Source organism: Melospiza melodia, chromosome 22 (genome assembly GCF_035770615.1).
Source record: "Melospiza melodia melodia isolate bMelMel2 chromosome 22, bMelMel2.pri, whole genome shotgun sequence".
NCBI classification, from domain to species: domain Eukaryota; kingdom Metazoa; phylum Chordata; class Aves; order Passeriformes; family Passerellidae; genus Melospiza; species Melospiza melodia.
Window position 1 is genome coordinate 10,202,403 of NC_086215.1, and position 22,594 is coordinate 10,224,996.

Genomic DNA, 22,594 nt, shown 5'->3' on the forward strand with positions numbered 1-22,594 from the left:
GATCTGCAGATCAGGAGGCAGGACCTGCATTCACAGAACACTCAAGCACTGAGGGAGTTGTAAGCAATACAGATCATGGCTTTTTCTGCTTGTAAAGCAACCAAACTGCTTTGGGGACTTCTTGTTTGTTTTGATCGATGCATATTTATTCTGCACTTGTCACCCAGATCCTGCAGCACATATGGTAGTCACCAAGTCCCCTCTAATACCTTGGCTTAGCACTGTGTGAATTAAAGACAACAGTTTCAGCTTTAAAACTAAACTTCCAGTTTCATGTAGACACACCCCCAGCACACTCACACCGTACACATTAAAAAAATTAATAAGCATATTAAAAATGTGCTTCTCTATTCCCAGCAAGGAACAGCAGGTGTGCTTTGCTAATTATGTCAGCTCCTAACCTGCTATTATTTACCAGTGTCAGGGAACTTAAGATGTAACAAAAAAAAAAAAAAAAAAAAAAAGGCAAACAAACAAAACAAAACAACCCCAAAACCTACATATAAAAGTTCGAAATATTAGTGAAGCCGCACATTTGCTCATCCAAACAAGTTTATTTTAGTAACTTTTGGTTCCTGAAGAAATCAACAGAAAGGAACATCCACACTCTGCGACTGTCACAGAACCTGACAGAACACATTCTCCACGTTGTCAAAAGTCAATTGTGGAGGAAAACACGTTCTGAATTAACACCCTGCGAGACCCAACCACGTAAAGACGCACACAGACCCGCGACCTGAACACTACAGCTTTGTTTGAAAGTGAAACCAAGCAGACTACAAATAATGCTCTATCCCCAGCGCCCAGGGAGGTGCCAAACCCAAACAAGAAGTATAAACGGAGGAGAAGGACGGCTGAGTTTTGAAGTTTTACATTTTATTATCGGTAGCATTATTTATAGCGTGACACTTCTATATATAAATCTGCGATCTGCGTTTCTTTTTACACCTAGAAAGCGTATCAAGTTTAGGCAGCGAACCCTTGGGTTTCCATTTATTTGCAAAAGTTTGGTAAACACCGGATATTTACACGAGCGGAGCAGCTGGGTACACACACACACACATACACAAATAAATGCATGCGGACGCGGACAACACGCGAAAGGCGCACTTTCCAGCCCATCATCCGCTGCCTGCTCAGACCTTTTTCCAGCTCCCGAGCCAGCGGGGAAATGGCCGGAGCAGGCGGGCGCTGGCCCAGGGCTGGGGCCGCCCCGGGCTCCGCTCCGCGCCCGACACAAACGGGAGCCGGGACCCGCGCACCGCCGCCACCGGGGGCTGGAGCCTGCCTAGCACCCCCCTTCCTCCGCGCTATTTTTTAAATTTTCTTTTTTTTTTTTTTCCTTCTCCTCTTCCCTCCCTCTTTTTTTTTTCCCCTCTTTCTTTTTTCCTTGTTTACAAGAGCCCTCCTTTTCTTCGCCCCTAATTTTCCCCTTCAAAAGATGGCGGGCAGAGAGAGCGAGCGAGGGAAAGCGAGCGAGAGAGGGGGAAGAAGAAGAAAAACCAAAAAAAAAAAAAAAAAAAAAAAAAAAAAAAAGAGAGAAGAGAAAGCAAGCAAAGCAAGCCCGTCCTGCGTTGGGGCGCGGGGCTCGGCGGGGCCGCAGCTGCGGCCGGGGCGTCTTCGGGCGCTCGGCGAGAAGGGGAGGGGGAGCAGAAGATGGAGAAGAAGCGGCAGAAGAAGAAGAAGAAAAGGGTGGGCAGGAGCGGCGGGGCCGGGAGGAAATCAATGGCCAGGCTGCAGCCAGCCCCGCCGCGCTTTGTTACAATTGTGGCGGCGCACAAAGGCTGCGGGGCCGCGGGGAGCGACGCGGGGCTCTCGCAACAAGAAGGAGCAGAAGAGAGGAGGGGAAAAAAAAAATAAAAAAAAAATTTCAGCATTGGCCTTTCCCAAGTGGGTTTTGCTTTCCTCCCCCTTCTTCCCCGGCCCCCCTCCCTCCAGAAACCATGGCCCAGTGCTAGCAATGCACACCCAAGCATCTAACAAATAAAGGGAAAGATTAAATAGATTACTTTGCCCCGGCAGCTCCAGCAACGTTTGCCTTACAGTCCCTCCAGTTGCTCTTCTTTTTATCCTCGGCAAGGCAGTATAATAGATGCGCTACAGCGCCCGAGCGCTCATGCGCCGGGGCGCAAGGCCATGTGGGCACCGTAGTCCCGGGCCGGGCCGGGTGAGAAGCGGCGGCCGCAGCCCGCACTACAAATCCCAGAAGCCGGCGGGTCCCCCCCGGCCCCCCTTGGCCTCCCCGGAGCGGCGGGCAGGGGACGGGAACGGCAGGGGTGATGCCCCGGTCAGCGGGCGGCGGGGCCGCCCCACGCCGTGGCTCCGGCGGGGGAAGCGCCCGGCGGGGCTCGGCCCGGGGAAGCCGCGGCGCGGGGCCGCGCGGAGCGGGCGGAGGGCGGGTGTCCCCCGGGCAGACATGGCCGGGGAAAATCCCGGCTTCCCCCGGCCGCCCGCGTCGCGCCTCCCGAGCTGCGAGCAGAGCCTGAAAAGTGCGCCTGGAAACGCGCGTGGGACCCACGCGTGGTGCGGGAGGCCGAGCTGCAATCACAACTGCTCTCGCCCCCTTGTTTTTTTGTTGTGTTGTTTTTGTTTGTATTTTCTTTTTTTTTTTAATCGCGGTTTGCATTGGGTAATGCGCTCTCGCAGGTATTACGCAACAACTAATACGAGCTGCAATAAAAATAGCCCGCCGCCGATGCACGCTGGAGTAGAGAGCGGCCAAAAAAAATCCATCAAGGAAACCCACAGCCCGATGTAGTTTGCACTGGTTGGTTCATTTCATAACATTGTCAACTGCTGAAAACAACAGAAATTAATCTAACGTATACAATAACAACAATGTGAATTTCACCAGCACACCACCGTAAAAGCATCAACAAACATCAGCGCTGTTAAAAACACTTCCAAGTAACAGACACACACAGCCCATGTCCTAAAGCAAATCCACAACTGCAAACAGAAGTTAAAACAAAAAAATTGTTATAAGCCAAAATATGGTTGAATTGCTGCAGAAAAAAAAATATAATAGAGCTGTTGGAAAATAAATGAGGGGAACATTTGAGTGCCAAGATGGAATAAGGCAGAGTGAAGGGATTTCTCTGTGGACACGTGTGCCAGCAGAGGCTGCCACGCTGCTGGTTCAGACAGCCACATGCTGATGCCAATTAATAAGTCAGTTTATTGTAACCATAAGGTGAAGGCAGTTTTACTAAAAGACCTTATTTCCAGAAGATTAGCTTTAGAAAAAAACAACCAATGGGACTGAAATTTCTCCAGAGGTATGATATAATCAGAAAGATTGTACAGGCTTAAGAGAATTCCATTTAGCCAGGCTTGCAGCTGCCTCAGGATGGAACCAATATTGTGCACATGCCTTAGCCAAACTCCCCCAAAAAAGGCTTTTTGGCACTCAACTTCAAGGCTTGTGCAACTTCAGGAACCAGAAACTTGCTCACAACTCTACCACTCTTGGATACATTTACTAAGGCAGCATTTGGTGTATCTGCATCAACACCCAAACCCCACTCTGGGTCAGTGTGTGAGACTTGGGTTTCCTTCCTGCCAGCTGACCCTTTTGACTTGACCACCAGGTACCTCAAAGTCACCTCCTCACCCAGAGCATGTGATCTGCAGGAGCACAAACCATGCAAACAGTAAGAAAAAATTATATTCTGGGTCTACTTAAGGACAACCACCACACTTCACAAGCTAGTGTTCACAAGCCTGATTGCCAAAAAAGAGGAAATCCCTTTAAAACACCACCTGAACTCTGCCCTGCCCACAATGTCCTGAATTCCAGATATCTGTGAGTAAGGGGAAGGACTTTGAGCACTTTTTACCATTGTTCTGCTCTACGCCCATTTTTAAGGCAATGTAAAAGATCACAAGTGTATCAAAGCATTGGAAAGCTGAAGGCAGCCAGGGCAGTTCTTTTGACTGCACTGTCCTGCTCCAGGATGTCCCTGATCCCACAGGGATAACCAGAGTAGGAATTCCTGAATGCCATAACATACACAGACACCAAATCATGAGCATGACCAAAGAGCCCCTAAATGAAAACTGCTGCAGCTCTAGGCATGGGGGCTGGGAAAAGTTGGCAGCTGAAGCTTTCCAAGGGAGGGGGCAGGGAGAAATGGGCTGAGCATTCATTATGAACACTTGGAAAAATGGACTCATGCACTCTAAAGACTCTATTTCAGCTAAATCATAATCTGAAAGCTTGGGGTTTAAAAGTATTTATATTTTAGTTTAAGACAAACTCGTGCAACAAAAGAAGTGTTGGCTGCAATGTGAGACTTGGCAGAGCCACAAGGAGCTGAACAGGGGTCCCCTAATGCAAAAGTGTTCAGCAACCCCAGCAACAGACACAGAGCAGAGAGAAATTGGGGAGTGCAGGCAGAAAGGCAGAGACAAGAGAAGCCAAAGAGCAGAAACTCTGTGAGAGCATTAAACTCTCCAAGCCAGCAGGGCACTCACCTCACAGTGAATGGGCACAAGTTCAATATTGGGGCTTGATCCTCACTGCAAATCCACTGTCAGAGGCACGATGATGAAGGGTGCATCAAAACTGCAACCCAAAAGGAGTCTCCAATTACACCTTATCTGCCTTATCTCACCCAGGGTGGGTGTAAGAGAGTTTCATCCCAAATTGTCATGTTCATTATGCAGCAGGCTGAGCAGGCAAAACAATTCACGTGGGAAAGTGTCCCCAGAGATTTCACCACTATCAGCTTTCAACCTGGAACACAGCAGTCACTCACACACCTACCTGTAGGTCTGCAGACTTGTGCTTGAAGAACCCTGCTGCATCCTCCAAGGGATTAGGAAAGCAAACATATTTTGGGATCCCTAAAGCCTTCTTTATGCAAGGCAGTGAGTTTAGATAATGGTTTAGCCAAACAGGCACAGGCTGACTCAGTTTGAATAAGCCCCTCAGGAGGTACAGTGAAATCAAATCAGAATCATTTAAGCTCAAGTTACCAAAGCCAAAGTAAAAGCACTTCAACCGAGGAAGAGTTGTAATCTTTAAATTAAATTCTGAACTGATTTTGTCACACAGTTTCGTGCACAAGATGTAGCAGGCTGCCTCTTCTGAGACACCTTAATATCAGCTTTTCCATAAAACAGAAACCTACAGAAGCAGCTCTTTATTTCCTCTACTCCCCAAGCTCAGAGGAGCATCCCAGATTCACCCAAAGCTTCGCAATTGGCCTCTGTGGTCTTTTATGCTGCACCTCCAGTTACCCAATTAGTGTCTTGTTAATGAACACCTGCCATGTATTTATTCCTGGCTGTTACAGTACTTTTTAACTTGTAATGCCTAGTGGTATCTACATCCATCTCAGAAGCTTTGTGCACAGGATTCAAAAAGAAAAATGTTATTTGTGCAAAACCAGAGTAGTTTTCAGGGCTGTTAAACATTGGCACTTTTTGCCTCTCTGGTCATGAAGTGTTGAGTGTTTTGAAACCCAGAGGGGATGGAAGCAGACAAGGAGATACTTTGTGGGACAGATGAGTTTTGGGAGGATGGATCACACTCAGTGCCTTGTGTGACTGCACCCAACAGTACTTAGCAGGAATCAGGGGCTGCTGGGAACACCAATTTTTCTGATCTTTGCCACAGGTACTTCCTGCAAGCTTCTGATTTTCACCTGTGCCTGTTCCACTATCACAACCACAGATTCCCACTGCAAGGGGAGATTACATGACTCAGATCACTCCAGTGTCAGGCAGAAGGGTGTTGAACACAAGGGGATAAATGCTCTTATTATAACAGAGACTCATCTTTTCCAATGATCATCTTCAGTGTAGTGGCAAGATTTCCTCGATTGAGTAAGTGTTATTCAGTAAGTTAAGGATGACAGGATTAGGGCAGAGGTTTGAAACAATAATTGCAGTTTGTTCTTCTGTAGTACCTTTCATCTGTGGAATTCACAACAATGCAATAATCCTCCTAACAGCTTTTGTAAGTAAGGAAATATTATGACTCCTGTTTTTCAGCTGAGGAAGCTGAGAGGGAATATGATGATGCAGAGAATCACGGGCAGAGGCAGAATTGGGACTCAGCTCTTCTGACTCATTCTTTGTAGTTCTGAGAGCCTGGACACACCAGTTGGTGAGGCCACCCTGGCTCCTCACTCCCAGGAATGTCAGTGCCTGCAGGGCTTTGGATCTTCAGTGTTCCCTCTTCATCTGGAGAGGGGTGAGCAGAGCCCCCAGACTGGGAAGCCAGGATGTCTACAAGCCCCAAAAGGCACAGGAATGTGCTCTTTGAAGGGAAGACAGGAAAGAATTGAGCAACCCAAGACCTAAAGGATCTTGTATGTGTTCATCTGCAAAGAGGAGTTTTCATTGTGATCTGAATGGCGCTCTCAAGTCAGCCAATATCCAGTGGAGGGTCCAGAGGAGATTTAAAGTTTTTCCAGATTGAGTGTTCTCAATCCAGTGAAGCAGAGTTGAAGTGCTTCCACTGCAATGGACAGGAAGGGCATGAAGAGCCCACAAAATCTCCTGTCTATGATGTGTCTTACCAGGAGGCATCAAAAAGCTTTATTTGGAGGAGCTGGAGACTGGGATACAGTGGGCTAAGATTTATATGTAAGGAAAGAGGCAGAGCAAAGGCCTAAACTGTTGTGAGAGAGAAGAACATGAGCACAGAATTTGGGAATGGAAAAGAAACTGCCCAGAAACTTTGGGCATAGTTTAAAAAGTTCCTTTGGAAATTACCTGCACCTGAATGGTTTTGCTGGACATTCAGTGTGATGTGGAGACCCAGCACCTGCTGGGAACACAGTGTTTGCACAGGTAAGCAAGGCTGTGAATGGTGTGTGTTACTGAGCTGGCAGATTAAGCCAACAGACACTGGAACATGCCAGAGCCCTCGAGGATTCCTCTGAGTTTCCTTACTTTTCCTCCTGCCCCCTCACAGAGACTGGAGAGAATGGCAGAGAGATCCTCTAACAGTAACACCTTCAAACATCTTGATCTGTAAATGACAACGAGTAATAAATAGATTTCACTAAAACTATTTCAGGGGTGTGAGTGGATTGCATTGAACTGTCCCCTCACTGTGGCTGCAGCCAAAGAACAAAGCTCCTGATTCACACAAGTGCTGAGAACCTGCTGCTCCAGTTGAAGTGGCTGGGAGAGGCAGGCTGTCATCACGTCTGGCAGTCAGAGCGTGTGTGACTCAGCCTGGGCTCTCAAAGCAGCAGCCTCAGTGCAGGAGCTTGGCTGGGGCTGCCACTGGGGGGGATTTGTGCTGAATGAATTGCACATTGCAGGACTCCCAACCTGCTCTTCAAAATCATGTTTCTTAGCAGGTCTTTACTAACAAGGGTTTGATACATGCAGTGTTCAATAATCTTACACTGAAATGAGTTCTTCAACTTCTTCCAGGCCCCTCATGCCTGGATTAAGTGTTTGTACACATCCCTCCCAAGGCAGGAAGATTCCAATCCTACCTGCTCTCCACTGGGCTAAGATTTCCTAGCTTTAAATGAACAAATGTTGGCAATGATGCGAGCAAGGCTTAGAGTGTAGTGGGGGAGGTAGAAATATCATCCTGGAAAAGGTTCAGTGTTTGTTTTTAAATCCCAGAAGAAACATATGAATGTGATGTATCTGGGATTTAGGGAAGGAAAAAAGCAGAGCAGAATGTCAGGAACCACCCAGAAACAGCTCTGTGTCAGGGATCAGCTGCTCTTTAGAAGCCTAAAAGATGCAGCAGGTTTCTCCTGAGCTCTTCCTCCCTGTTTCTGGAGCAGAGTGCAACACACAGCGAGTCTGTTCTGCACTTCCTCTGTCTGCTGAGGGGCCCAAGCAAATAAAAACGCGAGCTGAGATTGCTAATTGTGCCAAAACATAAACATGGGCTCACACAGCTTGTGTGATTACTCACCACTACAAACCTCAGCACGAGCTGGTTTGCAGCAGGCAGGTCTAAAGAACAGGTCCAGGCTGTAGTGAAGTTCCTGGGAGCTTTTCCACAAACAATAATGTCCTTTGGGTCAGCTCTGGGTTAGCTCTGGCCTCAGTGCAACCTGGGACAGAATCACACATTGGTCACAGCAGGAGCCACAGCCTGAGCTCCTGACAGCCTGGAAAGCACCCAGAGGAGCCCAGTAACACTGGGAGCAGCCACTTCCTTCCAATCTGAGTAATTTTCCTCTCCTTTTCATCACCATGGGAAGCTGCTCTCCCACCAACACCTGGGACAAGTGTCATTCCCAGTGCACTTGGCACATCCCCAAGCTCAGGCTCTTTGAAGCAAAGGGAATGAAAGATTTGGTGAGGGAGAAGCCTGCCAAGCCCCACGCTTTTCCAGAGGTTGGACAGATGTCACATCCTGCTGATCCCAGCTGTGGAAGCCTGGCCAGGGAGCAAGAAAGACCCACGCAGATTCATAACCATCAAGTGAAATTTAATCCAAATTTTTGTCTGTGCAGAGCCCTGGGGATGTTCTGCAGTCCCACAGAAATGCCCCTGCTCGTGCTGTTTCTGCAAGCTCCATGCTATCAAAAACCCTGCCTGGCATGGAATCAGGTACTTGGCCAAAGGGAGTTTATCATACTTTAAACTAGTTTAAAAAAACATCCAGGACACTTAGAGGCTAAGGGGTTGTTTAGAATTACACTTAATTTGTAGTCAAGGTTACATTTTTCAAGTTCCAGAGAGGTATTATTCACAGCAGATAAGGATTTTTATACATGCAAATATATGTGTTTTCTACACACATACAACCATATTTACATGTATTTTCTACATATAAAAATATAGAAAATATATATTTTAAAAATATATAAAATATATAGAAAAATATCAGGCAAAAATTCCCAAAGCAGACACTGAGAAGCAAAATACAAACTTATCTCCAACATGAAAGAAACAAAAACCACCCTGCCACAAGCAAGTTCTATAAATAGCATTATACTGCTGATTTGCATTCTCCCATTTTATTTCATATTGTTTAAAATACTGAAAACATTAAGCCAAAGCCATCTGGAAGAATCAGCACCAGGGATTTAACTGGATTTGTTCCCTAATATTGTTCAGGGGACTGTGCAGCTCTTCTGTGTTTTACCTCCCTGAGTTTAGAGGGTAGGGCTAATTCTCCAGATTTCTGCTGCAGGATTCCAGGCTGGAGGAGAAGGGCCTTGGCTTTACTACACCACAGTTTTTTTTTCATCCTTTCCCTTTTCAACTGCCACTAGAATTTTTGGAAGCCAAAACTCTTCCTGTGTTAAAGGGCCAGTGAATGACACACGTCTCCTTTGCTTCCCTCTTAAGTGAAAGCAGACTGCAACGTGTGGGTTCAGAAATAACCCACTGCTCTCCAGAGAAGTGCTTAAACACATGTTTAACTGTAACTGGGCTGTTTGGCCTTGATGAATTAAACACTTTTCTGAGTCAGGGCTTTTTGTGTGACGATATACTGAGAAAACCACCTTGCCTCAGATACCCTCTTGGTGTTAAAACGGGTCAAACATCAGCATTTAGAGTCACGGAATCACTTGGGTTGGGAAAGACCTCCAGGATCGTAGAGTCCAACCTTTTGGTTGATCATCACTTTGTCAATTAACAAATTTAACATCAGCATTTAGAGTCACAGAATCACTTGGGTTGGGAAAGACCTCTGGGATGGTTGAGTCCAACCTTTGATTGACCATCACTTGATCAATTAAATCATGGCACTGAGTGCCACATCCAGTCACTCCTTGGACACCCCCGGGGATGGGGACTCTGCATTGGGCAGCTCCAATGTTTAACGTTTCTTCCTGATCCAATGTTTAACACCACTTTCCATGAAGAAATTCCCGCTGATATCCAGCCTGAACCTCCCCTGTTGCAGCTTGAGGATGACTCCCCACTCCCTGCCGTGGAGAAAATCCCGACCCCACCCTTTACAGACTTTATTATGGATATTACAGCCACTATTATATCCATTATTATAGCCATGACTGCCGTGCGAATGGGCCTGCCCTTCTCACAGCCGCTTTTATCGCTGTACATCCAACGGGGCCAGCTGCGGTCGCACCCCAACGACACCTAACCCCCTCCAGCCGAGCTCAACGGCCCCGGGGCGGCGGGAGCAGCGCCGTGGCCGCCGATCCCGGTGTGTACGGGACATCCCCACACGGGAATGCCGCACCGGCAAGGATGCGGCCCGCACGGGCAGGGCGCTCCCCTCAGCGAGCGGGGAGCGCCAGCGGGCGCGGGGAGGGAAGGAGTGAAAGCAACAAGGGGAGGGTAAAGAGAGAAAAGAGCAAAGGGAAGGAAAAGAAGGAGGGGACGGAAAAGGAGGAGGGGAGGGAAGGGGCGGGCAGGACGCCACGGGGATGGGCTCCGCCCGTGCGCGCACTCGCGCCGCTCTTTTGGCTCTCGGGCCGCGCCGTAGCGCTCCCGGGAGAGAGCGGCATTGTGCGGCCTCCGGCCCCCTCCGCGCAGGCGCCGGGCCCCATTCCCCGCCTGGCGGACCCGGACCCGCCGCCGCCGCCGCGTCCCCCCCTCCCCTCCCGCGGCCGCGCTCCTCCCTCGCCGCGGAGGAGGCGGCGGCCGCCCCCCCTTTTTCCCCATCCCCATCCCCCGGTAAGTCACCGAAAGAACCAGAGGGGCGAGGCGGCGGCGGCGGCTCCTCTCCTTTCCTCTCCCCGTCTGCTCCTCCTCGTCTCCCGCACCGCCCGGGGCTCTCCTCCCGCTCCGCCGTTGCCCGCGCGAGCTGCCGCCGCCGCCTCCCCTCAGGCAGCGCGCGCCGAGCCCGCCCGCTCCCCCCCACCCCGGGCCCCTCCGCGCGCGCCCTGCCCGCCCCCCCCCCCCCACCTTCCCCTCACCCCCTCCCCACATTCTCGGGGTCCCCCCCCCCCCCCCATATTCCCGAGCATTCCAGAGCGAGGGAAGGGCCGCTCGGGGCCGGGGGGCTCGGGGAGGTGTTATCGGTACCGCGGGAGGGGATGCGCCCCCCGGGCACGGAGCCCAGGCGGGCCCGGCAGCGATGCTGCTGCTGCGGTGGTTTGGGTTTGGCAGCTGCCGAGTTGCGAGATGAGTTCCAGATGAAAAGGAACGGGAGATCTGCTCTGGGAAAGTTTAATTTGCTCTCGTGGCCCTCAGATTGGCCGGGGAGTGTCCCTGAGTGGGGATGGTCAGGATGCAGGGCTGTGCCATGTGCTCTGGGATGAGCCTGCTGTGCTCCCTTCCAGCCTGGCTCATTCTGGGATCTCCCCACACCCAGCACAGCCGGCAGGCAACTGGTTATCTGGGCAAGGAGATGCTTGGAATGCCGCGGGATCCTGGGAGCAAGCGCTCCCGTTCCCCAGTGTGCTGCCAGCAGCCAAAGGAGCTGCGAGGTGGCGAATGCACTTAGCAGGCAAATCCTGACAGTGTGAGCCGGGGGTGATTGTGTTCCCGAGCTGAAATGTGGCTGAGCTGCAGCGGAGCAGCTCAGTTCCCTCTGCAGCATCAGCCCCGATTACGGAATCCTGGCGCTGCACTCCATCAGGTCTTGTTACAGAAAGCCACTCAGGAGAGGCTGATCCAAGGCTGCTGCCAGTCTGGAGGAGTCTCGGGTGGAGAATGGGGTGGTTTGGTGCTCAGACCTTTCAGCAGGGAAATATGACACCAAAATATTGAAAGGAATCTAGTCAGGTCTTGCAAATACCAGTTATTATTTGTGTTCATCATCATCTCATATTCCCTAATAAATTAAAATAGCAAGGCCTTGCCTGTTCCTTCCATCTTCCGTACAAACTGCTGTATTTGCGCTGTGCTAAGTACTTGTTACAAGTGCTTTGGGGTCTGTGAGATGAAAACCCTGCCACACCTCAAAGCTATTGTGCTGTACGTGTGTTTGGAAAAAGCTTTTCCAAGGAGTGATCAAAAGCTGTGGCTTGAGTTCTTGGTCTTGCACATAAGTAGGTCTGAAGGCCTAAAATCCTGCTCTGTTGCTCAACAGATAATAAATAGGGGTTTTCATGCTGGTTTCTGGCAACCTGCACTTCGACCAATCTCACTCTTGTGCATGCTGAGAATCTTTTTGACAGCTAATGAGAATATTTTGTTTTTCTTCCAGGTTTTCCTTTCAGCGTGGTTCTCCTCTCAGTGGCAGGAGCTGCCTTTTGAAGCAGCACATTCATTCTCCCCTTCAAGCACCCATAAGTCTCATTTGCCAGCTCCAGAACCATGGCAACAGAAGAAAAGAAGCCAGATGCAGAATCCACCAAAACACAATCTACTCCTTCCTCCTCGACCAATCAGAGCAAGGTGTGTGCGGGGCCCCAAAAAATATCCCTGTAAAAAACACCTGGAATTACCTGAACACTCAGCAGCCAGATCAGAATCAGGGATTTGAATTCTCCTGTAAATTGAGATCTTTTCCATGTGGCTGCTTCTGCTGTTGTCTCGTGCTGAGGATTTTATGGGAAAAGTGGATGGAGTGCAGCTCTGCTGTAGTGCTAAGTGTTCTTTTATAGGTTTTGGGGAAATTCTCACTAGTGAAATATTTCTTGTCATTTTGATCATGACAAAGGCTGTTTGTCTGTGTCCTTGGAATGCCTGGAGGGGGCTGGAGAATTGGTGAACCTCTAGTTGTGCAGTGGGGAAACAGTTATTCAGGTTCTTTGAAGCCTGGAGATGCTCAAGGGAGGTGTTATTGTCTAACCATGAAGGTAAAAGTGGGATTTTAGGGGTTTTCAAAAGGTAAAAGTGGGATTTTAGGGGCAGGAGGAATTGGCCTGTGGTTTAATTCATGATCAGGGTGAAGATGCAAACACTTGAAAGCACTGCACAGATCAATACCAAGAGTGTCACTTGGAAGTGCCAGGCACTTTGTGGTTGGGCTGTTGGATTATTCTCACTTGTTTGTTGCTGGCTTGGATGGAATTTACCTCAGGAGGGATTTGGTGTTGTGCTTGGAACAGTGAGGCCCCAGACTGAAAGGGTATTTGGTTTTTTCTGAATTTGGAGGGGAATGGGAATGTAAGTGGGATTTAATGCTGGAATCTGTTGTGGTAAACATCCTCATGGTCCATTCCCCTGTGCTGATCAGAGCTGGCCACTGAGATGCTGAATTTGGGGTTTAACTCATTCATGGGTATTTCTCTTCCAGCCTGCCCCAGTAAAGCCAAACTATGCTCTCAAGTTCACGTTAGCAGGACACACAAAGGCAGTGTCATCAGTCAAGTTTAGTCCTAATGGAGAGTGGCTCGCCAGCTCCTGTAAGTATTGCCTGCTTTTGTCTCATTTCAAACACAAATGTGGGCCTTGAAGAAGGGCTTGTCTGAGCCTCCATCAGGGATGCCATGTCATGACATGGTTTTTCTTAAAAGAGTGATCCCAAAGCTGTCACTCTTTGAGATAATTTCCTTTAAGTTCTGTTACTTTGAGCACTGGGTCCCTGCATTGCCAGGAGAGCCCTCACCTGTTCAGCTTTCCTGACTGAGCAAATGGGCAAAAACCAGCACAGGATTATTTCCTGTGCAGAGAAAACCCTTGTGCTTTTGTGTATCACTAGAAGTGAACATTTAAATTAAACTTTGTGCACAGTATCTGCAGGCAAAACTTTCCTGTGGGAAATAAGGAAGGTGCTGCAGAGTTGATGCTCTGTCCTGTGTGCCTGTGGTGCTTGGCAGTCAGAGGCTCTGATTGCCCCAGTGAAGTGCAGAAGGTTGTTATAAATAGTGTTTCACTGCTTGCTCTCTTAAGTGATAGAAAAGTCTCCTTTCTGTCAGCTCTGGTATTTCCTGAGGGTTTCTTTGGTGTTCAGCACTGCTTGACAGCTTTGCCCTGAAAATGTGCTTCTGTGACTGTCAGTGATGCAGAGAGAATCCATGTGTAAGGAAAGGCCAGTTGGAAATGTTGAATATGACAGTGAGGGTCACTGCAACATCTTCCAGACATGGGAATGGCTTGGGGCTTTGACTTAACTGCAGACAACCTCAATAAAACCAGTGCACTGTGCCATATAAATCATTCTTAGTGTCCCCATCAGAGTTTCCCTCCCCTTTCCCCTGAAAATGTTTTCCAAACTCTATATCTGGCAAATAGCAACTTTTTTCTCTGGCTTGCTTTGCAAGTTACCATGGATAATATGTCTGGGTTTCTGCAGGCATCCATTCAGTCCAGCTTGTGGTGTAATTATTGTTCTTTTTTGGGGCAAAAGCCTTTCAAGCATTCCCCTGAACCAGCACTGCTTTTACCACTGGCAATCTAAAACAAAAGTAGAAACCCAAGTTGTCAGGAGAGAAACTAAAGCTGCTGGAGTGTCTCTGCATTCCAGGCAGCTTATGTAACCTCAGCTGCTGCAGAGGGCTGTGTAGGAAGCTGTTCTTCACCAACTCAAAATCACCTTCGTCCCTGAGGTCTGCCTGGGGAGGGAGAGCTGCCCAGAGACAGAATTAACTTATTTCCTTTCACCTGGGAGGGACAGCTCTGCTAGTGCTCTTAATTAACCTCTGAACTGGCACGTTCTTTTCCAGCTGCTGACAAACTCATTAAAATTTGGGGAGCATATGATGGCAAGTTTGAAAAAACAATATCTGGTCATAAGCTGGTAAGTATCAGGTGGTTTCTGTGGGAATTTACCTGGGAAGCATTTTGCTTTCTTTTCCTCATTCAGAAATTTCCATTCTTGGTTAAGTTCTACCTGTAACCAAGAATTTCCATTCTTGCTTAGTTCTGCCTATGTAGAAGGTTTGTTCCTCAGTTGTTCTTTGTTTATATAGTTCTGGAATTGCTGCATTAATTTTGGGGCAGGCTGGGAATATGGGTGCAGTGCAGGCTGCATTCCCAGTGCCCAGCCAGCTTCTTGTGTCCCTGAATTGCAGGAGAAGCCACCTCAGACACAGGGCAGAGCATTCCTGGGTGAAAATCCCTGTGAATTCTGACACTGTGTCCTGTTCCATCTTTCCTTTGTATAAGGAACAAAACACTTGCCTTTTAAGGAGATTGAATTTTTCTTGTGGGTTTGCCTACATAAACACAACACTTACTCATTCTGCAAAGTTCTTAAGAAAACACAAAACTTCCAAGCTCTTTTTTTTTTTTTTTTAAGTTTTTACATGCTGAAGTTTCATGAGCAAAAATGAAGATTTATCAAAAGAAAAACCACAGGAGTCTTCTCCAGCCTCTGGGGACTTGGACTGTAAACAGCAGCCATTTGTCATGAAGAAAAGCCATTTACTCAGATTAATTTATGAGCATTCTATTTAGGAATTCCAACAAAGGGTTTTGGTGGCCACAGTGAGAACTCTGTGAAGGAGCTACTGATGTTCTCAGAGTTGGTGGCTCAGCTTAAAATTGTGCCAGAGGAGCTCTTAACCCAGCAAAATCACAGAATTCCTGACTCTCAGTGCTGAATTTTCATTCAAGCTTCAGCTGGGAATGTGATCTGCAGTCTGTTTTCCACTTTTCTGTGTGGCTGAACAAACAGAGCTGAGAACAGAATTGTTTTCCTTTGTTTTAGGGGATCTCTGATGTTGCTTGGTCATCAGATTCCAACCTCCTTGTCTCTGCCTCTGATGACAAAACTCTCAAAATATGGGATGTAAGCTCGGTAAGGGCAGGAATTATTATTTATTTACCTTCATTTCTCTCCAGCATTGGCTTCTCCACTTGTGTTGCTGCTTGTAACAAGCTGGTGGATGGGCTGTGAGGATGAATGAATTGTGCTGTGTGCTCTTGGAAAGAGTGGGATGCTTGTGGGTACCATGAGGAGCCTGTTATGCTCTGAGAGAGCTCTAAAGCCTGATGATGGAGACAGAGACAGAACCACAGCAAAAAGCCTCTCAGATGAAACCTTTTTGTAACTTTTATTTCTGCTTTTTCCTCCCCATTCTCTCGTGACAGAACTGGATAATTTGGTTGAGTTTTGATTAGAAATATTAAATGGTTTGGATCGTCCTGAGCTGCATAAAGAGTTTGCACCTCATCTGCAGTCATTATGATTGTTTTATATTTTTTTCTGCCCTGTTTTGTTGCAGCTGGCCCTTTGCCCAGCTAAATCTGGGGTTAGAGATGTTTCTTTCTGTGCTGCACAGTGATTAACCTTAATGTGCTCTCTCTGGGTGCTTTTATGGTGCTGGGTGATGCTGTGTATTTAACTCTGCTGAATTTTATTTCAGGGTAAGTGCTTAAAGACATTGAAAGGGCACAGTAACTATGTTTTCTGCTGCAATTTCAACCCTCAGTCAAACCTCATCGTTTCTGGCTCAGTGAGTGGTTTTTAATTTTTTTTTCCTTTGTGGGAAGCAAGTACTGCACACTCTGTCACTTGTCACTAAAGGGACAGACAGGTTCTTTAGGGATCCTTGGCAGAATGATGATGGTATTAAATCATAGTTACAATTACAGCTTTATTTTCTTAACAGATTATTATGATTAGTGTAGCACACTAATTTATGATTGGAATGGCACAGGATTTCTGCAGGCAGGATTGATGTAGTACAATTTATAATTAGTGAATACAGAATTTCTAGTACAACTTCTGGTTTCTAATCACCTGGATTCTGACTTACCTAAAGGATGACTTCTAATCACCTCTCCCTCTGCAGATTGGGTCAGATCATGGTTTGAAAACAATATTAAATAAAAGAATATGAATCACACAGCTCATTTTAATTGTGTTTTCCCTCACAAACACAGCTTGTGGGCAGGTGAGCTGTGCATTGCCCCTGCTGTGTTTGCTTGGGGAAAAGCCCTTAGTCCATCCTCAGTGTCCTGCATGGATGGGAGTGGAATGGGGATGTAAATGTGATTTAATGCTGGGATCTGTTACAGTGAACATCCACAGGGTCCATTCCCTGTGGGGACATGGACACAGGGCATTCAGGGAGGTGTTCCCAGCCTGTTGGTTGTGTCCTGGGCTTTCTGACCCAGCTGGGCTGAGGTTGATGCTGTGAGTGCCTCAGTCAGGTGTTGATTAAACCCCTGGTGCCTCTCTTGCCTCTCCAGTTCGATGAAAGCGTGAGGATATGGGATGTAAAAACAGGGAAGTGCCTCAAGACGTTGCCTGCTCACTCTGACCCAGTTTCAGCTGTAAGTCCCTCCTGATCAGTGAAAATCACAAAAATGCTTGTTGTGTTAGCAGAGCTCCTCTCCTGCCCTGTGGAGGGTGAGTTTGTGCTGTCACCAAGCCCTCACACAGCACCCAGGCTGGGCTGTGGTTGTTGCCAGGGGCCATTGCTCAGTGGGAATGAACTGAGTGGTGTTTTCTCTAAGATCAGTGTGGATTTTGGTCCTGGCTGTAAATGTGGATAGTGCAGACATGTGCCAGGCATGCCTGGGTGTCATTCTGGGACACTGATTTGTGGCATTTGATGCTCAGAGAACAATCAATCTGTATTTCTCTTGCTTTTGTGTTGTTCCAAGTCATTACTGAAGTTATTCCACACAACACTCCTGTTTTAAATCTCATTAATTTCCTAGGAGAAATGAGCTTGGAATGCAGCAATATCCATTGGAATTAAGGAAAAACAGAAGGTGTTCAACTCTTAAAGTCACTGAAATGAAAAACACTGAAAAAAATCTGAGCCTCAGATGTGTTGCACTGTGGCTGTTCTAACATGGTCATTCTGCAATGTGTAAAAGATATTTCACACTTACAAATGTCTTTTAATAGCAATAATTCTAAAGAATCATTCTTTAGATATAAATAGCAGAAAATTCACCTTAAAACATCCAAATAGCAGAAAATTCACCTTAAGTAGCTACATGAGAGGTTCTATTCCATGCCCTTAAAATAATCAGTTTCTACCTACATGTTTTATTCTGATATGTTCCATGTCAGAAATGGAAAATAAGGAGCTTAAACATTTGATCTTTATGAACATTGAGTTGTTATTTTTAAGAAGTTATTAGTTATTAATAAAAGTTCTTAGTTCTTAGTTTTAATAATTAGTAATTATAATATTCCAGGTGCATTTTAATCGTGATGGATCCCTGATAGTGTCAAGTAGCTATGATGGACTCTGGTAAGTTGTCTGCATCACTCTGAACCTTTTGCATTTTAAAAATACTTAAAAAATCAAAACCTTGTATTTGTGATGTTAAAATTGTAATAAAAGACTTCAAGCCCAATAATAATTATTTTTTCTGTGTTTTTACCAGTCGTATCTGGGATACAGCATCAGGCCAGTGCTTGAAAACACTGATTGGTAAGTAGAAATATTTCTTGTCTGGGCTGTATTTTTCACACAGATTTTCTGTGTTTCAGTGAAACTATTAAAAACAAATGCATGTCAAAAGAAACCTCTCTGTCAGTGAGACAACACAGCTGTGCTCTTTGTAACCCTGCTTTTCATTTTGCTGTAGATGATGATAACCCTCCTGTGTCTTTTGTGAAATTCTCACCAAATGGCAAATACATATTAGCTGCAACTTTGGACAAGTAAGTATTAGAAAAAAAAGGAGAATAACACACAGATTTGAAATTTGGAGTATCAAATCATGCTTTAATTTGCTTTTTGGCTGCTATAGTAATGATAATGCATGATTCATATATAGTGTTTTCTGTGGAGGAGAATATGAATGGCATGGCAAAATTGATATTTTGGGGTTAACTAACCCTGCATTCCAAAGCCAGGCTAAAATGAGCCATGAAAACTTTTAACTCTGGTATGGAGAAACATTTTCCAGCTGCTAGGAACTTTTCAGATTTAAAAAAAAACCCAAGAACTAAAATCTTTGTTTTTGTTTTCCAGCACTCTTAAACTTTGGGACTACAGCAAAGGAAAGGTAATTCTTTCTATTTAGGTAGACTTAACTAAGCTTTTAGGAAAATTGGATTTTACATGTGATTTTTAAACAGTACCTCTTCAGTGGAGAGGATGAACTTTCAGCAGAGCCAGTTGCAACAGGACAAGGGGTAATGGTTTTGAACTAAAAGAGGATTCAGGTTAGAAAGTTTCCTGTGAGGGTGAAAAGGCCCTGGCAGCTGAGGCTGCCCCTGGGTCCCTGGAAGGGTCCAAGGCCAGGTTGGAGGGGCTTGGAGCACCCTGGGATAGTGGAAGGTGTCCCTGCCCATGTCAGACCTTTAAAGATCCCTTCAAACTCAAACTGTTCTGATTCTGACTAAAAATGTCTTTGAAAAGAAAAAAAAATGAAAATACTTGCCTTCTGCATAGCCCTGAGACATTGAGTACAGCAATATTTCTGCATTTTTCTCTGCATGAAAAATAAATTGCCTTTGATCTCTTTCACTGTTGTAATGGGACAAATTTAGGGCTTGTTTTGTGTTTTAGAGCAGAGCTGCACTTGCATCCTCTAGATCTCCCTTTTTGGCAGGGTGAGGATCACAGTTTGATGTATTCAGTCTTTTTTTCCTAGAGAGTTTGTCCTTGACTGAGAAAACTCTCCCAGCTGCATTAATGTCCTGTGGCTCTTCCCTTCCAGTGCCTGAAGACCTACACAGGACACAAAAATGAGAAGTACTGCATATTTGCCAATTTCTCTGTCACTGGTGGAAAGGTTGGTGTTGATCTGATTATTTATTGTTATCTGTGTGCAGTTTTACTGTTCCTCTGTAGATAAAAGAGGATTTTGGGGCTGAAAACCTCCTTTAGTGGGTGCTGGTTTCTATGTCTCTAGGTGGGCTCACTGTCAGGTTTTCTGAATTTTCCTCTTTCTCCCTTTCACATGCCAACAATGAAATCTTTATTGGATATGGATCAGAAAGATTCAGATAACTTTGTTTTCTCTCTGCCCCTGCAGTGGATTGTGTCTGGTTCAGAAGACAACCTGGTTTACATCTGGAACCTTCAGACAAAAGAGATTGTACAGAAACTACAAGGACACACAGGTGAGGGAGAGAATTCTGGTTTTATTGACAAAATATCCCTCATACCATCAGTGCTGAGCATTTTCTATCTTACATCAATTTTTACTCTCAGACCCATGAATTCTTGACTGGCTGAAGCTTAATTGAATCCTGGGAGTTTTGCTTCTTTTTATGGGCATTGAAAATGTTTTATTCTTCACCTGTGAAGAACTTTGACATCAACTTGCAAAGGAGATTTGCTTGAGCACAGAACTGGTCAAGATATTTAAATGTCTCATAAATTAATGACTGTGAATGCTGTGTTTTGGGGCTGAATCCCAGTGGATTTTTGGGCTGGATCCCAGTGATTTTTTGGGGGGCTGGATCCCAGTGGATTTTGGGGGCTGGATCCCAGTGGATTTTGGGGCTGGATCCCAGTGAATTCAGGCTGTATTCCAGTGGATTTTTGGGCTGGATCTCAGGGAATTCAGGCTGTATCCCAGTGGATTTTTGGGCTGGATCTCAGGGAATTCAGGCTGTATCCCAGTGTTTTTTGGGGCAGGATCCCAGTGATTTGCACTGTAAGGAAAGCAGTGGCAGCAGATTTTAATTTTCAGGCTCTGGAGATGAAATGGTACCTGAGGATTGCCTGGGATATTGGAAATACCTTCCGTGACAAAAAACTGAGCTGGGTTTTGATTCTGCTGTGTCTGACATGATCTGGTAGAAGTAAGAACTGGAATCTAGAGAGTTCTCACCTTTTGAAACCTGTCAGACACTTCCCCACTGCCCTCAATTCTTTCCTGCTTGTATTTCCTTTCACAGAGTAGCAAAAGTTGTAAGAAATTTACAAATAACACATTAAATCCTGCTACAAGGAAATAAAACACAGTTGCTAATTTTCAGAAATGCCTGTTATGAACAAGACTGAAATAATTCAATTTTTTTATCTTTTCTTTTTGCTCAGATGTTGTCATCTCCACAGCTTGTCACCCAACAGAAAACATCATCGCGTCAGCGGCGCTAGAAAACGACAAAACAATTAAACTGTGGAAGAGTGACTGTTAAACGTTCCAGGATTGCTTTAGAGACTGTCAGGAAAAAAAAAAAATTCAACATGTTTTTAAAAAAATGATTCAAAAATAAAAACACCCATAAATCCAGTTTGGCAGGAAACCTGAAGAATATTTGCTAAAGTGGTTTCTGTTAGTCTTGGCCCAAAGAAAACATCTTAGCTCTGCTAGAGCTGGGCAACGTGGTGGAAAAAAAAAAGAAACAAAAAAAGATGCAGTGTCTCCTTTTCTTGCCTGATGTTTTGGCAGACAAATGGATGATTCTGATGTCGGGTCAGAAGTGTTGGACACCCCAAAGATACTGTATTTTCTGATGGCATTGCTTCTGGGCACTGTTGCTGCTTAAGGAAGAGCTGCCAGTCTACTTTGTACCAGTAAGTTAAGTCACAGGCCTAGAGATGTGTGGAATTTTTTTTAATATGTCTACTTTTTTTTTTTTTTAATTTTTTAAATTTTTTTTTTCCCAGAATGTAGTTTCTAGTCTCTTGGGAAATTTCTGTATTGTTTTAAATAGGAGTACTGCATTTTTAAGGGTGCTTCATTTTAAAACACTCAGCTCAAAACTTTGTGACCAAATAAAACCATGCAGTTCCAGATTTCCCTCTTCCTGCCCCTGACTTGACTCCTGTGGTGGAATCTCTTACCTTCTGTATAGTTGCTTACCTCTTGTTATGTGTGTTTAATAGATGCTGTTCTAGAGCAAAGTTACAGTTCTTCTGTTAACCATTAAAATGAATCCTGCTTGTAGTTGTTCTCAGCATATTTTAATTTTTTTTTTAATTTTATTTTGCCTCTTCTGGTTCTAAAGCCAACTCACAGAACACTGTAAAGTTATTTCAATGTAAAAAGAAACAAACCCAGACTTTTTGTATCTTGGCAATCCATGGTATGAAGCTGTATTGCAAATGGCATGACTCTGTATCTATCTCAGCATTGGTATTTCTTTCCCTTTTTGTCATATCCATGTGGTATTTACACATCCAGAAAAATACCATGTGCCATAATAAAAAGGTGGGATTTTATGTGTATGTTTGTGGTGAAGAGTGTGCTCATGTGAAGTGTCTGTGCCCATGGGAGCTTCTCTTAAAATACATTTTGAAGGGGAGATGTTTTCTATAGAAACTCCAGTGAGGGAGGATGAGGAGCAGTAGCGTGGAGAGAAAAATAGGAGCAAACACAAATCCAAATTGATTTAATGAAGGGAAAAGGATTGAGCTGCAGAGACAACATTGCTACAACCCCTCACAGAAAGCTTGAGCCAAAGGAAATGATTCCTGCTGCTCTCCTTGCAGGGATCCAGGATTTACCTTGTGCTGGATCCACAAGTTTTACTGCACCCAAAGGACTCTGCTGCAAAGGGATGTTTTGCTCCTGGTGAAGCAAAATCTCATTTTTTTTCCTGTATTTACCTCGTGTGCTTGGTAATAACAAAAAAATCAATTACAGCCCAGACCTCTGGGGTGCTGCTCTGAGGCTGCCTTGCTTTGAAACCCTTGGAGAGAAAGAGCTGCAAGACATGAGGCATAGGTTTTCTTTTAAAGTATAAAAATAGAGTTCATGTTGAGCTGCTAAAATGGCTGTTAATAATATCCCTGCCTTTGGAGGGTTTTCATTACCCCCAGGAAGGGACACTGTGTCTAGACTTGGTGTCACTGCTAAAATGATCAACTCAGGATTTTTTTCAGCCTTATTCTTGAGGGCCAGTGCAACTCTTCAATGCAAGATGTGGCTGTGCTGCTTTGCAGCATGGAGGAGGTGGAATTTCACTCCAGCAAAG

General features: G+C 45.7%; 2 protein-coding genes and 1 long non-coding RNA gene across 3 annotated transcripts in view; 1 reads left to right on the forward strand and 2 right to left on the reverse strand.

The window, feature by feature from the left end:
* Window positions 1–2,142, reverse strand: part of BRD3 (bromodomain containing 3) — a 38,133-nt gene extending 35,991 nt beyond the window's left edge. Inside the window, exon 1 of the mRNA XM_063174718.1 lies at window positions 2,010–2,142. The gene's annotated coding sequence lies outside the window, so the exon portion shown is untranslated. The remainder of the gene's footprint in view (window positions 1–2,009) is intronic.
* Window positions 2,143–4,491: 2,349 nt separating this feature from the next.
* On the reverse strand, window positions 4,492–10,683 carry LOC134428120 (uncharacterized). The gene is made up of 3 exons (XR_010030325.1): window positions 10,597–10,683; window positions 7,901–8,042; window positions 4,492–4,567 (listed from the first exon to the last, which is right to left on the reverse strand). It is a non-coding gene; the product is annotated as an uncharacterized LOC134428120 (long non-coding RNA).
* On the forward strand, window positions 10,568–21,845 carry WDR5 (WD repeat domain 5). The gene is made up of 14 exons (XM_063174522.1): window positions 10,568–10,587; window positions 12,065–12,255; window positions 13,100–13,208; window positions 14,469–14,542; window positions 15,455–15,544; window positions 16,113–16,202; window positions 16,942–17,025; window positions 17,905–17,960; window positions 18,097–18,143; window positions 18,301–18,376; window positions 18,690–18,723; window positions 19,381–19,455; window positions 19,699–19,786; window positions 20,712–21,845. The coding sequence occupies exons 2-14, from the start codon at window positions 12,175–12,177 to the stop codon at window positions 20,810–20,812; spliced, it is 1,005 nt and encodes a 334-aa protein (XP_063030592.1). The 5' UTR covers window positions 10,568–10,587; window positions 12,065–12,174; the 3' UTR covers window positions 20,813–21,845.
* Window positions 21,846–22,594: the final 749 nt, after the last annotated feature.